General features: G+C 39.9%; 1 protein-coding gene across 1 annotated transcript in view; it reads left to right on the forward strand.

Moving 5' to 3' along the window:
• ADAMTS18 (ADAM metallopeptidase with thrombospondin type 1 motif 18) overlaps positions 1-14352 on the forward strand; it is a 102535-nt gene extending 88183 nt beyond the window's left edge. The window contains exons 19-23 of the mRNA XM_087728725.1: positions 1343-1547; positions 3653-3844; positions 5729-5941; positions 8593-8740; positions 12071-14352. Of these exons, the coding sequence (XP_087584851.1) occupies positions 1343-1547; positions 3653-3844; positions 5729-5941; positions 8593-8740; positions 12071-12186 (874 nt within the window). The 3' untranslated portion in view covers positions 12187-14352. The remainder of the gene's footprint in view (positions 1-1342; positions 1548-3652; positions 3845-5728; positions 5942-8592; positions 8741-12070) is intronic.
• The last annotated feature ends 450 nt before the right edge of the window (positions 14353-14802 follow it).

A 14802-nucleotide genomic window follows, 5' to 3' on the forward strand; every position in this document is an offset into this window, starting at 1 on the left:
TTGATGCAAGTGGCATCAAATCTATAAAAACATCAAGCATGTCATTATGCAAATGTCATGCGCTGCTTTAATTACATGCATTCAGATTGAAGAGACATTTTGGGCTTAATGGACATTCCCCTCCACCCACCCCAAAATGGCTTGTTAAATTAAAGGTATAGCATATATTTTTTCCTGTCATTTTCTGTCCCAATAGATTTTTCCTCCTTTTTGAATAGAGCACATAAAATAGAATATAAACTAGACAAAACTGTATGTAGGTACTTTTATTTGGCCCTTTGATTGGATAATTTGTTAATTAAAAACATAGCCCAGGAATAATTTTAAATGAGTCTTAAGCAATCTGTGCTTAGCACCTTCGTTATTCTCCCCATCAGCTGAAAGAAAAGGACAAAGAATTATTTGTAGAGTTTTGCCTTCACATCTCCCACAGGTCTTTAGAAAATTGCAAGAAAATAGACCAAGAGCCACAAATTGCCCATATGGAGAGGATATCTATAGCTTCAACCTCTGCTTCAGAATCAGTGTGCATGTATCTCAACCAGACATTGTGGCGGTAGTCAAGGAGCAAAAAACAGCAGTGGTGCTAGAAGTGCCAAGTGACAGCTATTTCAGAAGAAGGTATATGAGAATCTGGAGAAATACCAGGCCCTGAAGGAAGAACCGGGGAGGATGAAAATGAAGTGTTCCCAGTGGTGGTAGGAGCAACTGAGGCTGTGACACCTAAGCTGGGAAAGGGTCACCAACAGACCCAAGAACCTCAGAGCGCTCTATCCAGAAGAGCACAGTGTTAGGAATAGCTCAGATTCTTCACAGAACCCTCAGGCCTCTGGTGGGGGACTTGCAATTGAGGAAGATTTATATTACTAACTAGCTGATAATCCAGTGTTGCCCAGGTATTTATTTATAGGGGAAAAATGTCCGTACCAAACATAATTTCTAATGTTGGATTTTCCCCCTTACCAGAGGGAGCCCCCTTGTGGAGTACTGTGAAGCCATCACCATGGCAACTCCCCTGTGCTTTACAGTAAAAGCCATTTTACGGCAGCACAGTAGAAGCCATTTTAAGGCACCACAGGCTGTATCTTAACAGAACACACAACCTGAGGGGTGTTAGGGGTGTCTTACCCCCACAATTTTTTTTTTCCAGAGAGTAGGTTATCTGTGTATCGTGCTTGGTTGAAATTGCTCAAGGCATTCCAGAGTTATGCTGGAACAAACACACACACACACACACACACACACACACACACACACACACACACACAAACAGCCATTTATATATATAGAGAGAGATAAGGATCACAATGGGTTATGTCATATATGTCTATATATCTTTCAGTTGGTCAGCAGGTGAATGGAGCATTTGCAGCCAGTCCTGTGGTGGGGGACAGCAAAGCCGTCATATCCAATGTGTCCAGAAAAAGGCTTTTCATAAGGAAGAGGTTGTGGCTCATGCTCTCTGCCCAGTAACCACTCCAGCACAAATACAGGCATGTAATAACCAGGACTGCCCACCGGAATGGAATCCTGGGCCTTGGTCACAGGTAATGTTGTTAAAACAAATATTTTCCACAATCTCCTATTGAGATGGGAGCCTGAAGATTGGGAGCCAATCAGTATATAATCTAGGAAGAATGGACTGTCCATTTTTGATTATGAACATCATTCTATATGTATGTCCTCAATTTGTCCCAAAGGTGCTTTTCCAAGGGGCAACTGGATTTTAATTCAAGAAGATGAGTGAAACGTCTTCAAAGAAGAACCAGAAAGTTCAGTTGCCTCTTGGAAAAAAAACATATTTGGGACAACCATGACCTGCAAGAATCTCCATAGACGTCTGCACCACTTCTTTTGCTTGGTTTGGACAGAAACGTTAATTTTAATTATAAACATACAATCAGGCTATTTATATATATTTACATTTATTTACGGGACACAGTGGCTCATTGGCTAAGATGCTGAGCTCAACCAACGGGACAAGGAGTTTGCTTCATGCTCTTGGGAAGCCTAGATCAGAAAAGGCGGAAAATGACACATAGCTGGGCAAAATTAAACTTTCCATAGCGGAGTACTAAGAAGGAATAAAAAAACAAATAAGGTAGAGATAGCTATTATTTATTACTTCACTAAGCATATGTAAATTCTTTTTTCCAAAGTAGGCATTCAACATTCAGTTATGATCAGCAGTACACAGCAAAATGAAGGATGTTTCTTTTCCCTCCCCTTTAGATAATGTATCATTTCAAGCAACCTAATATCATAATATAGTAAAGACCTGCTCTTAAAAGCAGAGTTGGGAGCATAGGGCCTCAGGCAAATTCCAATATGTACACACACACACACCCCTTTTCTGAAAGATATGAAATGTCTAGCAGCCTTTTCACTGGAGTGAAACAAAGTCTTGCTGTTTTGTACACTTGCCAAGACAGACGTATCCCAGATTTCATTTAAGCGAATATGCTGTTGCACAAAAATCTTTCAGCCTCTTCTGGAAAAAAAAAGAGGTGGGGGGAGCCCCAGCTATGAAAGCACCCCCTGTCAAATTCTTTCTCTTAATGAACATTCTTTAAGACAGCAGAGTATTATCTTACTTTTCTGAAACACATCGCTTCATCTATCATTAGCCCGAGTTACAGCTAGAAGTGGCTAGCAAAAAAAATGTTTGGTGTTTGGGATACAGTAGAGTTTGCGGGACGAGGATGAAGTGGCTTTTCTTTTGCAAAATGCAGGCAGCTTTCGGAGGGCTTGTGGATGAATCAGAGGGCTGTTGGTGAATCTAACTGGTAGCTAATTCCTGACAAATACTCGCAAAAGCTGTCTAAGTGCTGGAGTATATTGAGTGGGGTGGAAATGGTGAACACTCGCCTTGTTTCATAAAAGCCCAGAAAATGATGACTAAGAATAAGAATATATAATTTGTTCTGGCCTGATAGATAACTCAATATATAATTTGAGCATAGCTTTAAGATCCACAATGAAGTTAAGGGATCCTGGTTTAAGGCATTGTAGTTCAGTTCAAAAGCCCCATGTGCTGCATAACAGAGTGAGCGCCCGTTACTTATCCCAGCTTCTGCCAACCTAGCAGTCTGAAAGCATGTAAAAATGCAAGTAGAAAAATAGGGACCACCTTTGGCGGGAAGGTAACAGTGCTCCATGCACCTTTGGCATTGAGACATACCAGTCAGATGTCTTCGGACAGCTCTGGCTGTTCAGCTTTGAAATGGAGATGAGCACCATCCCCTAGAGTCAGGAATGACTTACACATATGTCAGAGGGGAACCTTTGCCTTTGCTTTAAACTACTATAGTTGTTGAAGAAACAGAAAAGTAGGATGGAAAATAAATAAATAAATAAATAAATAAATAAATAAATAAATAAATAAATAAATAAATAAATAAATAAATAAATAAATAAATAAATAAATAAATAAATAAATAGCTAGCTAGCTAGCTAGCTAGCTAGCTAGCTAGCTGCACTGGAAATATTTCTAGGAATGTAATATGTTTGGATTTTCTCTTGGAGGAAAGATGGGGGATTATATATGTAGCATATAACTCAGAATGGGATGAAATTTATTTGGTTTATTGTCCTAAGACAGGAGAACAGGCTCAGTTTTAAGGTCACTAACATCAGACTTTCTCCCATAAAGTGTTCCAAAACTTGTGGACGAGGCATAATGAAACGTGAGGTTTCCTGCAGAACTGTAGGCACATCTATCTTAAAAATCGTGCCAGAGAGTTTGTGCAACAGCCAAACCAAGCCAGAAACGCAACAGACCTGCGTGTTGGGACGATGCCCTAAAAATGAGCGTCTTCAATGGGTGATTTCCGCATGGAGTGAGGTAAAGCAACGACGCTTCTTTTGAGTCATGTAATGAGGCTTGTCTATAAAACACAACATGAAAAATCTACAAGGATACATACTCTGTTGTTACAAATGTCCCACCCACCCTTCTATAGATTTAAGAATCTTGGAACTTTGCTGGATTAAGACTTGGTCCATTGTCAATATTAGGAGTTATTGAGAAACGCCTCAGGGTTTATTTTCCTATTTCTCTTTGTTCTTTCACTAAGAAGCTTCTCACAACCTAATAGATAAAGGGCAGAGGGAAGCAGCACTCTATTTAACAAAGACTTGGGACATTAAATTTAGGGGAATAAAGAGCTGAAGCTAATGAATGCAAAAGATGGAAAATGCAACTTGCTATTATCATCAGTAAAGACATCAAGTAGAATGTGTTATTGAGTCACTTGGGATAGTGATTAAAAATACTGGGTTGGTGAGTCCTAGTCCTGCCCTGGGTACCAAAGTCACCTGGATAGTTTTGGACCAGTGATAGCAATAGCAATAGCAGTTAGACTTATATACCGCTTCATAGGGCTTTCAGCCCTCTCTAAGCGGTTTACAGAGTCAGCATATTGCCCCCAACAACAATCCAGGTCCCCATTTTACCCACCTCGGAAGGATGGAAGGCTGAGTCAACTCTGAGCCGGTGAGATTTGAACAGCCGAACTGCAGAACTGCAGTCAGCTGAAGTAGCCTGCAGTGCTGCATTTAACCATTGCGCCACCTCGGCTCTTACTGTCTCAGTCCTACAAGGAAGGCAATGACAAACCACTTCTGAAAATGTCACCAAAATGCCTTGCAGGGACTTGCCCAGTCAATTGCCAGAAGACAAGATTGACACACATGAGCATCTTGTCCAAGCTTTTAAGGCTAAGCAACAGAAGTATCCAAACATAGCATTGTTTTTTAGGGAAAGAGAAAGATAAAAACCCAAGTATTGGCCAAAGAAGCTATGATTACTGCATGTATCTGCAAAACTGTTAAGAGGTGTGTTACTGGTTGACTTAATAAATTGCCATTTGAATGGAGTTTGTGTAGACCAAATGGGTCTGATTGGATCAATAGTATGACCCAGTGGTGAAATTCAAAAATTTTCCCTACCGGTTCTGTGGCTTGGTGGGCGTGGCAGGGGAAGGATATTGCAAAATCTCCATTCCCACCCCATTCTGGGGCAAGCCAGAGGTGGTATTTGCCGGTTCTCTGAACTACTCAAAATTTCGGCTACTGGTTCTCCAGAACCTGCTGGATTTCACTCTTGGTATGACCCGATTGATTAATCATCAGAGATGGACAAACCTTTAGAATCAGACACATGCACCATTGGGCAGTTGAAGAGCCATTGTGGGCTTTATTTAACATGTCAAGAGCCACATTCCAAAAATTAATGAGACCATGGGTGTGGCAGGGGAAGGATACTGCAAAATCCCCATTTCCACCCCACTCCAGGGCAAGGATACTGTAAACTCCCCATTCCCTCCCCACCACACTAACTTGCTTTCCAGCTCCATTTTCCTGTGCTTCCCCAGAAGAAGCGCACCCACAATCAGCTGGGACTCAGGAGGCAGAGAATAGATGGGGGCGGGGCCAGCCAGAGGTGGTATTTGCTGGTTCTCTGAACTACTCAAAATTTCTGCTACCAGTTCCACTACCAGAACCAGTCAGAACTTGCTGAATCCCACCTCTGGCCAGAACCCAAATGGAGCCTCATTAGGGATGGGTAGGGATTGTAAGGATAAAATTGGTTCTCCCAGCTTCTGAAAGAATTCATGTTACTACTTAGCTCCACAAAAATCCCAATTTTGAAAGGATCTATAGCTTGCAATGTGTCTGGTGGTGGGCTGTATGTTTTGAACCTCTGTACATCTCTTATTGTCCGCAGTGTTCTTCTACCTGTGGGCCGGGTATTAGGAGGCGAGAAATGCAGTGCATTGAGAAAAGTATTGGTGGCAAATTGATCACTTTCCCATTGCGCCGCTGTCGAAATCTTAAAAAGCCAAGCATTGATTTGGAAGAAGTATGCCACCAAGGACCATGTCCTATGCATCCTCTGTACAATAGGATATCAGGGTGGTATTCTTCACCTTGGCAGCAGGTAAGGATGTTCAAGTGCAGACTAACTAAGAGGCTATGAATATGCAAGTCCTCGAACTCACTGGGGAATAAAGAGCTAAATGTATCACCATTGTGCAAGGGCCAACATATATAGACGCCTACAATTATGCCAGCTTCTTCATTGCAAATTTTGGGTTGTGTGTAAATCTTCAGAAAAGGACCTGTGAGTGCTTCCCTACCCAGAAAGAGAGTAATAATTAAAACATATAAGATCTGGAGACAACACTTTTTCCCACCATTTTTAACTTCCATCTAATGGTAATAAAACCAGGCCAGTCTCACAATGTCCTGCTTTATGACCATCGCAACTTACGACCATGGTGGGCATGCTCCATTACAATTGTAATTTGTGGAATAGCTGTAATTAAACTAGTGGAGCTAAGTCAATTGTTGCAGTTGAAGTTTGTCCCTTAGTTCAACAAATCCCTGCAGTTGTGATCCTGTGCATGTTGTGCTTTTTTCCCCAACTCATTCTTCAAAGACTTGTACGGTACTTGAACCGTTTAGTTTTTCAGGCACAATCCATGTTTTCAAGGACCAACAAAAGGCTGTCTGCATTTCCCTAAATACTATGATGTCTGGAGTAGCGTGTTGCCTTGCAAACACATTTCTGTGTTTTGGAACTTATTCCATTGCATGGGTCACCTGGCTCTAAGATTCATTTGACAGGCCAAAAGAGGATGCTCAGGTTTAATAATCTGATGGAAATGATTGTATTTGTCTTGTGGACACAGCGTTGGTAGACACATTCACATACATCACCAGCGCTTCAGGGAATTTCTTCTAGGTAGACTTGTAATAACTCATTATTTGTTCCTGCATAGAATAGCAGAGCAAGTTCCTCAAATTTCCTAACTGCCCATGGCAATATAAATTCCAACAAAGAAGCAAAGAAGAAATAATTTAAAGTGTGCTTATCTCTCAGCACTTCTCTGCAAGTTCAGCCTAGTTGATGGGTTTTCAGATTTGGCAGTGAGCAAAAGCAGATGAGAAGTTTTGGGACAGCCGACAGCTTGCCCATTCTCTGCTATCAAGTGACTAGATGAAAGAGGTAAAAAAAAAATATTTTAAAAGGCCACTTATAGTTACTTCTGTGTATTTGGAGTTCTGATGTCAAGAGAGAAGATCATATTGAACCAGACTGAACACAACTCTAGTGCTCGAGGGGCTTTAACACAGAAGAAGAGCTCAATCTATTCTACAAAGCACCCGAGGGGCAGGCAAGAAGTAACAGGGTGGAAGATCATGAAAAAGAACTTTAACCTAGAACTAAGGAGAAATCAATGAGAACAATTAATCAATGAAACAGCTTAACTCCGAAAGTTGTGCTGCTCTATCTCTGGAAGTTTTAAAGAAGAGACTGGACAGCTGTTTGTCTGGAATAATATAGAGTCTCCTGCTTGAGCAGGTGGTTGGAATAGATGACCTCCAAGGTCTCTTGCAATCCTATTATTAACCCTATTCTATGTTGAATGTTCTAGATGGAGTCATGTTCCAATGAGAGCAAGTGTAGTATAGTGTTGGACATGGATTACTAAAATCTAGATTGAAATTTCTACTTAACTAGAAACTATGCTAACTAGGGAAAAATTGAGTTAATCTCAGTTATAATGATTAAGCCCTTAAAGGGGGAAAAATTGGGTACTAATGCCAAAGTAGGCATATCTTACTAAATAACTACATATGTTCATTGAAAAATATCAATTATAGAGCACAACATCTTCAACCTAAAACAAACTATTAATGAACTGGAATTAACTTTAATGTAAACTGAAATCACCGACTACAAATAGATATAGAAATGGAGAGTAACTTTTATGGCAATTATTTGTTTTTAAAAAATAAATATTGAAATGATCCTGTACTTTTTGATAGTTTTGGAGATGGTCATAATCTTTATAAAGAGATCATTAAAAAGAGAAGAGTTCATGAAAGTATTAATTATATATCAATTGTACCTTTCCTTGGAGAAGGTCAAAATGACATAAGTGTGTCTTCCTTTCACTTTATTTTCATAACAGCCAATCCATGGAGTTTAGGAGCATGGAGAAACTAAATGACACAAATTCATCCTATGAATTCAACTACTGTATAGGGAACTTTAAATTGTATTTGATTAGATCCAGGTAAAACCTGCAACTTCATGCATAACGATTACAGGCAGTCCTCAATTTGCAAGCCTTTGCTTCGTGACCATTCAAAGTTTCAATAGCACTATTAAATATGTGATTTATGACCACTTTTCACAGTTACGACAGTTGCAGCATCCCCGTGGCCACATGATCAATATTCAGGCACTTGGCGAATGTGCATTTATGACACTACCATAGAGTTCATGTGATTACCATTTGTAATTTTCCCAGATGGCTTTTGACCAGCAGAGTCAATGACTGGGTGGGGGGGAGCCAGATTTGCTTTAACAAATGCATGATTAATTTAACAATTGCAGAGATTCGTTCAACAACTGTGACAAAACAAATGTTGTAAAAATGGAGCACAAATCACTTAACAACTTCTTTGCTTGTCAATGGAAATTTGGACTCCCTTGTACTCATAAGTGAGGACTGTCTGTGTATAAAAAATGGGGAATGGGTGAAGATTTAATTTCTTATTCCTGCATCTCACCTACAGTGCACAGTGACATGCGGTGGGGGAGTACAAACACGGAGTGTGCAGTGTCTCCTTCAAGGCCAGCCAGCCACTGGGTGTCTGCTTCACCAGAAGCCTGCAATGTCACGAGCCTGCAATACTAATTTCTGCCTTGCTCCTGAGAAGAAAGGTAAAAACGGTTTTACAAAATCAAAAACACTGGGAGAGTTTTTCAACAGATTTTGAAGAGATAGGTAAGAAAAAATAAATGTTTTTGTCCTCCCTGGCCCCCAGGAGTACTCTGCAGGCTTCGGCGGAGCTGGGGGAAGGGGAAAATGCCCCGTTTTGGAAAAAAATGGGCAATAAATGGACAGTTTTTCGCAAAAACAGGGGCATTTTTCCCTTCCCTAGCCCTTCTGAAGCCTGCAGAATGCTCCTGGGGGCTGGAGGAAGGGAAAAACACCTCCCTCCTTTTTTTGCAAAAAATGGCCCATTTTCACCCATTTTTGCCAAAATGGGATGCAGGGGTGGGGCTTCAGGAGGCCAAAAGCGGCTGTATTCGGTATATAAGATGTTTTTTGGGCTGTTTTCTGGTGCTCTGGTGCCCGCAAAGACCAGCTGGCCGGCACGTATGTATGCATAGGAAACCAGAAGAGCAGCTAGCAATGGCACATATGCCCACAGAGAGGGCTCTGTGTGCCACCTCTGGTACTCATCCCATAGGTTCTCCATCACAGTCCTGAGCTATCAATATTTTCTGCATCATAGGTAGGAAAGAAGGAAAGATTCTCTATCTAAAATCATGGCTTTCTTATTCCTTCCAGAACATATTTCTTTCTAGAGCTTCTGCCTGATTCCTTCCAGAACATAGCTTTTCTGGAATATGCACGGAAGCCTGGACCTTTGAAAAAGTATTATTCCAATAAATTCATGTGGTTCCTTTTACCCATTTTTAGCGTTGCTCTATGCACACAGAAACAATTTCTATCTCATATAAGGAAGCAAAGTAGGAAAACGAAACTCCTCTAAATGGATCCTATTACTCATTTTTGGTTTAGCTTTCTCCTTTCCCAGCTGCAGAAACCTCTTTTTTTTTTTTTTTGCTTTCTCACAACTAGATCTCTGGACTCTAGAGATCAATTATTTCTTCACTGTGGTTTTAATCATTCTCCACCAGCGAACACGGCCAGCTGTGCTTGAACGGCACTGAAGCCAAACACTTCCATTCACCCAACACATTGCTCAGAGAAACATTGAGAGAGGATGGGGGCAAAAAAGAAGAAGGGGGAAAAAGAGGTTTTTAAGAGAGAATGAACATGCTTTCCTAGACAAGCTGATCTGCTCCATTGGTCGTCTTGAATATCTTGTTATGTCCTGTAAACTGCAAAACTATAAGTCAATTTAGTTTTCTTGGAAGAAAACCGTGCATGCTGTTGGCTGGCTGAGCTATTTACGAAGGTGACCAAGCTTCACGTTTCATCGCTGCTTCTCCAAAATTGAACAAATTAGCAAACAGTTTTGGGTGAGAAAATGGTTCCATTCTCCAGTCCTACTGGATGCTCGTATCTGGAAGATGAGTTGCAATGAATTCAGAACGTCAGGCTTATTTTTTTCCCCTGGAGAAGCTGCATCAGCCAAGGGGTTTTTCTTCTCTTTCTCTAAACAAAAGACTGTCGAAAGTTATACAACTATGTTACCTCTGCTTTGCCTGCAAAAATCCCCAGGGTCAATGGCAGTCTTGATAAGGTTGTTTTTAAAAAAAAATCTACATCTCTGGGAAGCTGCAATTGGTTACTGGAGAGCAGAAATTGACATAATGCAGCCCCAGGAAAGCACACCACCAGTCTTTCTTTTGGAGCCATACCACTTTTGGGTACATTTGGCTAAAAATCAATACCATTTGGAGAATTGGAAGTTAATGAAATCAGAGTTATGAAGGAAAATGGTCAAACCTATTCTAAATGCCCAGGAAAAGAGGCTGTGTAGGATAGGAGAGAAGTAAACTAACTACTACTACTACCATGTTTCACCAAATAATAAGACAGGGTCTTATTTTCTTTTGACCCCCCCTGAAATAAGCATATGGCCTTATTTTTGGGGAGGTCTTATTATTTTTGAGATGCAGGAGGTGGCGAGCGTGGTCACCTCATGGCTGCTGCTGTGTTGCAATATTTTTGGGGAGGGCTTATTTTCAGGGGAGGGCTTATTTTAGCACATGCACTCAAAAGCCTGATTGGGCTTATTATCCAGGGAGGTCTTATTTGGGGGGAAACAGGGTACTATCATCATCATCGTCATCACCCATCATCATTCTGAGGCTCTTTTATTCCCATAACTGTAGGGTAGGGGTGCCCAAACTTGGCAACTTTAAGACTGGAGAATTCTGGGAGTTGAAGTCCACAAGTCTTAAAGTTGCCCAGTTTGGGCAGCCCTGCTGTAGGGTATTTCTCAGTCAGAAGAAAATACTAAACTAGATGTTCTGATATTATATTGGCACTTTCCTCTGCCTTTTTGCTTTGAGCGATTAAGAGTAAAATGAAAGGTGTTTTTTTCGGTTCCACCACAAATCCGTGAAGCCCTTCTGCGCGGAGACATAAGCATGAAGACTAATTCGCGCCATTCTAAGCGCTAAGGAAAAACACGACCCTACCGCGATGACATAATCGCGGAGGGCAAAATCGCGCATTCCCAAGCACTCAGTACCCTAAACCTAACCCTAAACCTAACCCTAAACCTAACCCTAAACCTAACCCTAAAACAAACCCTAAAACAAACCCTAAAACAAACCCCTAAACCTAATCCTAACGCTTACCTTAATTGAAGTCAGCTTTCTGCTGCGGCGCCGTTTTAAAGCGCCCTTCTGTTGCCGTGCTGTTGTCACGGCGGTGATGACGTGCGGTGATGACATCGTGGCTTTAGCGCCATGATTTTATCGCCACGATTTTGACCAGCGCGGTTTTCTCGTGCCACGTTTTTTTCATTTCAGAAATAGCTGACGTTTGCTGCAGTTTTTCCTAACCCATTTCAGTACATTAATGATCATGTAGTTTGTTTTTTAATGCATATAGGACTTACAGTACAAGATTACATGCTTTAAGAAGAGAACACGAACCACAAATCAATTGTTTGCCCGTGAAGTATCTTAAAACAACTGATTTGAGCTGAAAGGATAATTCATAAAATAAATACCATCTATGGGCATTCTTTTTGTGTACTGTATATGGAAGTCCTTTTCTTTCCATTCCTCAACTAGCTCAGCACTACTCTGCTAAATACTATATAATGCAAAATACTAATTTCACAAACTGTTAGCTGATACCTTCTTTCTAGCAAGTAAATCCACAGAAAGCAGCTTTGTTGTATATCCAAAGTCTCTGAAACATTCTCAAACAGTTCTCATCATTTTTTTTTAAAAAAATCTGACTGGATGTGAAGGCTATGCAACACACGGAGTGAAATGTTAATTATGTTTCATATCAATTGTAAACTAAATATGCTGTCTGTGATTTCGTCAAAACAGACGATCCTTCTTGCGTGGACTTCTTCGCTTGGTGCCACCTGGTTCCTCAACACGGTGTCTGCAATCACAAATTTTATGGCAAACAGTGCTGCAAATCATGCACGTGGAAGAGCTGACTTGAACATGTCGGGCTGAGGCTTCATCAGGTTGATTCTATTTTGTCAAGACTGGGTTTTCCAGAACCAAACGTCACCTGAATTGTCAAGGAAAATGGCAACTTTGTAACATCGCAGTGGTAAACCTTATGATGAATCTTCATGGACTGGATTTTGAATATAGGGTGGAATAAGACTAAGAAATCTTCCCACTTCATGGCCAAACTTGATCCCGAACCCACTGGATTGGCATATTTGGCATGGTGGTCCTCTACAGAGTCAATACAGAGAGCCTAAAATAGGGAAACAGGACATTTTATGGAGACATGTTAGCTAATGTGGTGTTTGTCAGCAGAGTCCTTCGTAAGGAGGAGACTGTCCCTTAGGCTTATTACAACAGTGGCTGCTGAGACTGTGAATAGCTATACACAACAGAGGTGTGGTATCTAGACAAATGCTATGCTGCACAATCAAGACTAAAGGTGCTTTTCTATTTCAGGTGCTTCTGGGAAACTAAGGGCTATATCAAAATGGAACTCCTTGCTTTGTTGTGTTACTCTTTCCATGTTTAGCAATAAATCAGTCATTGTTTACTAGCCACTTGAATGGGCTGGCATGCCTTGGGATACTCATCCAACAAAACCCCATTGAATTTTTTTTAAACATAGCATTTCTGTGTTGTATGAGCAAAGTAGAATTTCATTCTGTGAGAATTTCACACCTTACATACGGGCTTTGCCTTATTATTCACTCATGTTGAAAATTCCACCATCATCTTGTTTACATTAAATATTGAAGTTGATTTTTGCTGACTGTTCCAGGACTTGGGTGTCCCTTGTAAAAACCAGACATTTTTTTTCTATTCAAACATTAAAAGAAATGAGAAGAAAATTGCAACTATGGCTGAAATAGTAGGAATTGCATGAAATTCATTAACCATTTCAGACTGATCTTGCTAAATTCAAACACAAATGTAAAATGCGATTACTTGAACTTTTATGCAGACAATAGTTATTTTTTCTTCATCCGTTCCATCTGCAAACCACTTGAAAGAAATTTCTTTCTTTATGGATACATTTATATGAGCAGGGCCAGAAAACAAACCTGCATTTTTCTATGTTCCAGATATAATCAGTTGTGCCCTAAATGCAAACACGGTTACAGATTTATAGGCTCAAGGATTAAATGCACTGGCTATTTTTGTATAACATTTTGAACAGGTTACTTAAAGATGTACCAACTGCATTTAGATACAGTAACATGGTACGTCTGATTACTTTTATCCTTGTCTTGTGTTATTTTTATGATTTGCCATATAATACAAACCCAACCACTTCATGGAACATGTTAAACCATAAACTTAACCATACCATACAGTCATCCGGTTAAGTGTTGTGCAAATACAGCTATTAAGTGTACCATGATAAGTCAGAAGAAGAGCTCTGTATTGGTTAGTCAAAATTATGGTCCTGTACACTTGTGTTTCTCTGCTGGAAAATATTTTTCCCCATTTGATCTAGGACAATTGGCACATCAATTCAGTCAGAGCCCTTGTTTGCAGTACAACTGATATTAGTGGATTCATCATTCGTGGAATAAGTAGAAACAACTCGAATCCCATATGGAAAGAATAGATTTTGAATGCTCAAACGGTAAACCGGAGTACAAAGAGATCTCTTTGCTCAAACCAATACATCTGAAGAAGCTTATATTTTCATGTAATTTTCTGGGGCATGGCTATAGTGGACATTTTTGTCCTCTTTCCAGCCAATCCCACATCATCCCTGGGTGAATGTAGTTCAGATTTATGGCTCTCCAAACTATCATTTCTGATCTAAAATTAGACACGTCAACATTAATGTCAGAAAGTGGTCAGTCAAAATTAGCAGTTCCTTTTTTGCAAGGAACAACATGAAATGTGATGCATTAAGAAATGATTATTCCAAAAACCTTGAGTTCTAAGTAGACTTTCCTTGAACATTTTAAAATGAGATAGATCTTTCTCTACAACAAGATGTTTTTTGTTCTACAACTGTCATATTTTATTATTTGATGTAAAAATATTAATTTATTAATGCATAGCTCTCCCTTCTTTTTAATTTTATCACAGGCTTCCCAAGTAAGTGATGGCAATGCAAAGAAATGTTGCATAGAAGTATAGATTGTAATGTAAAAGGAAAAAAATGAACAAACTTAAAGCATAATTTGTACTATTTAATTGTTTTATAAGTTGTAATAAAAATACTCTATTCCATTATGTTTTTGGTACCTGTACAAGTTTTGAATAAACTATGGAAGCTGTACTCGATGTTATTTGCATATCTGTGATCTTGTGTTTTTTTCAGACTTACTGGTTGTTTCATGGAGTATCAAATTATGGCACTTTTTCATCTTTCAGTCCCCCGTCACACCATTAATGGCCCATATTTTAAACCAGTTGTCAAAGAAATACTTTACCTACTATATCAGACTGGAGACTAAGCTACAATGGCAAAATTGATAGTATATGTCCACAATAGATTACTTTTTTAAACCAAATTGAAGCAGGATTGACTCTCTTGGGTAAAATATATCACAGAGCAAGGCAGATTTAGACACCTGCAATATGGTTTCTAAGACATGAATAGAAACTAGCAA

This window comes from Thamnophis sirtalis, unplaced genomic scaffold (assembly GCF_051295495.1).
Source record: "Thamnophis sirtalis isolate CommonGarterSnake01/CBP01778 unplaced genomic scaffold, rThaSir2_p1.2 scaffold_14, whole genome shotgun sequence".
Lineage (NCBI taxonomy): Eukaryota > Metazoa > Chordata > Lepidosauria > Squamata > Natricidae > Thamnophis > Thamnophis sirtalis.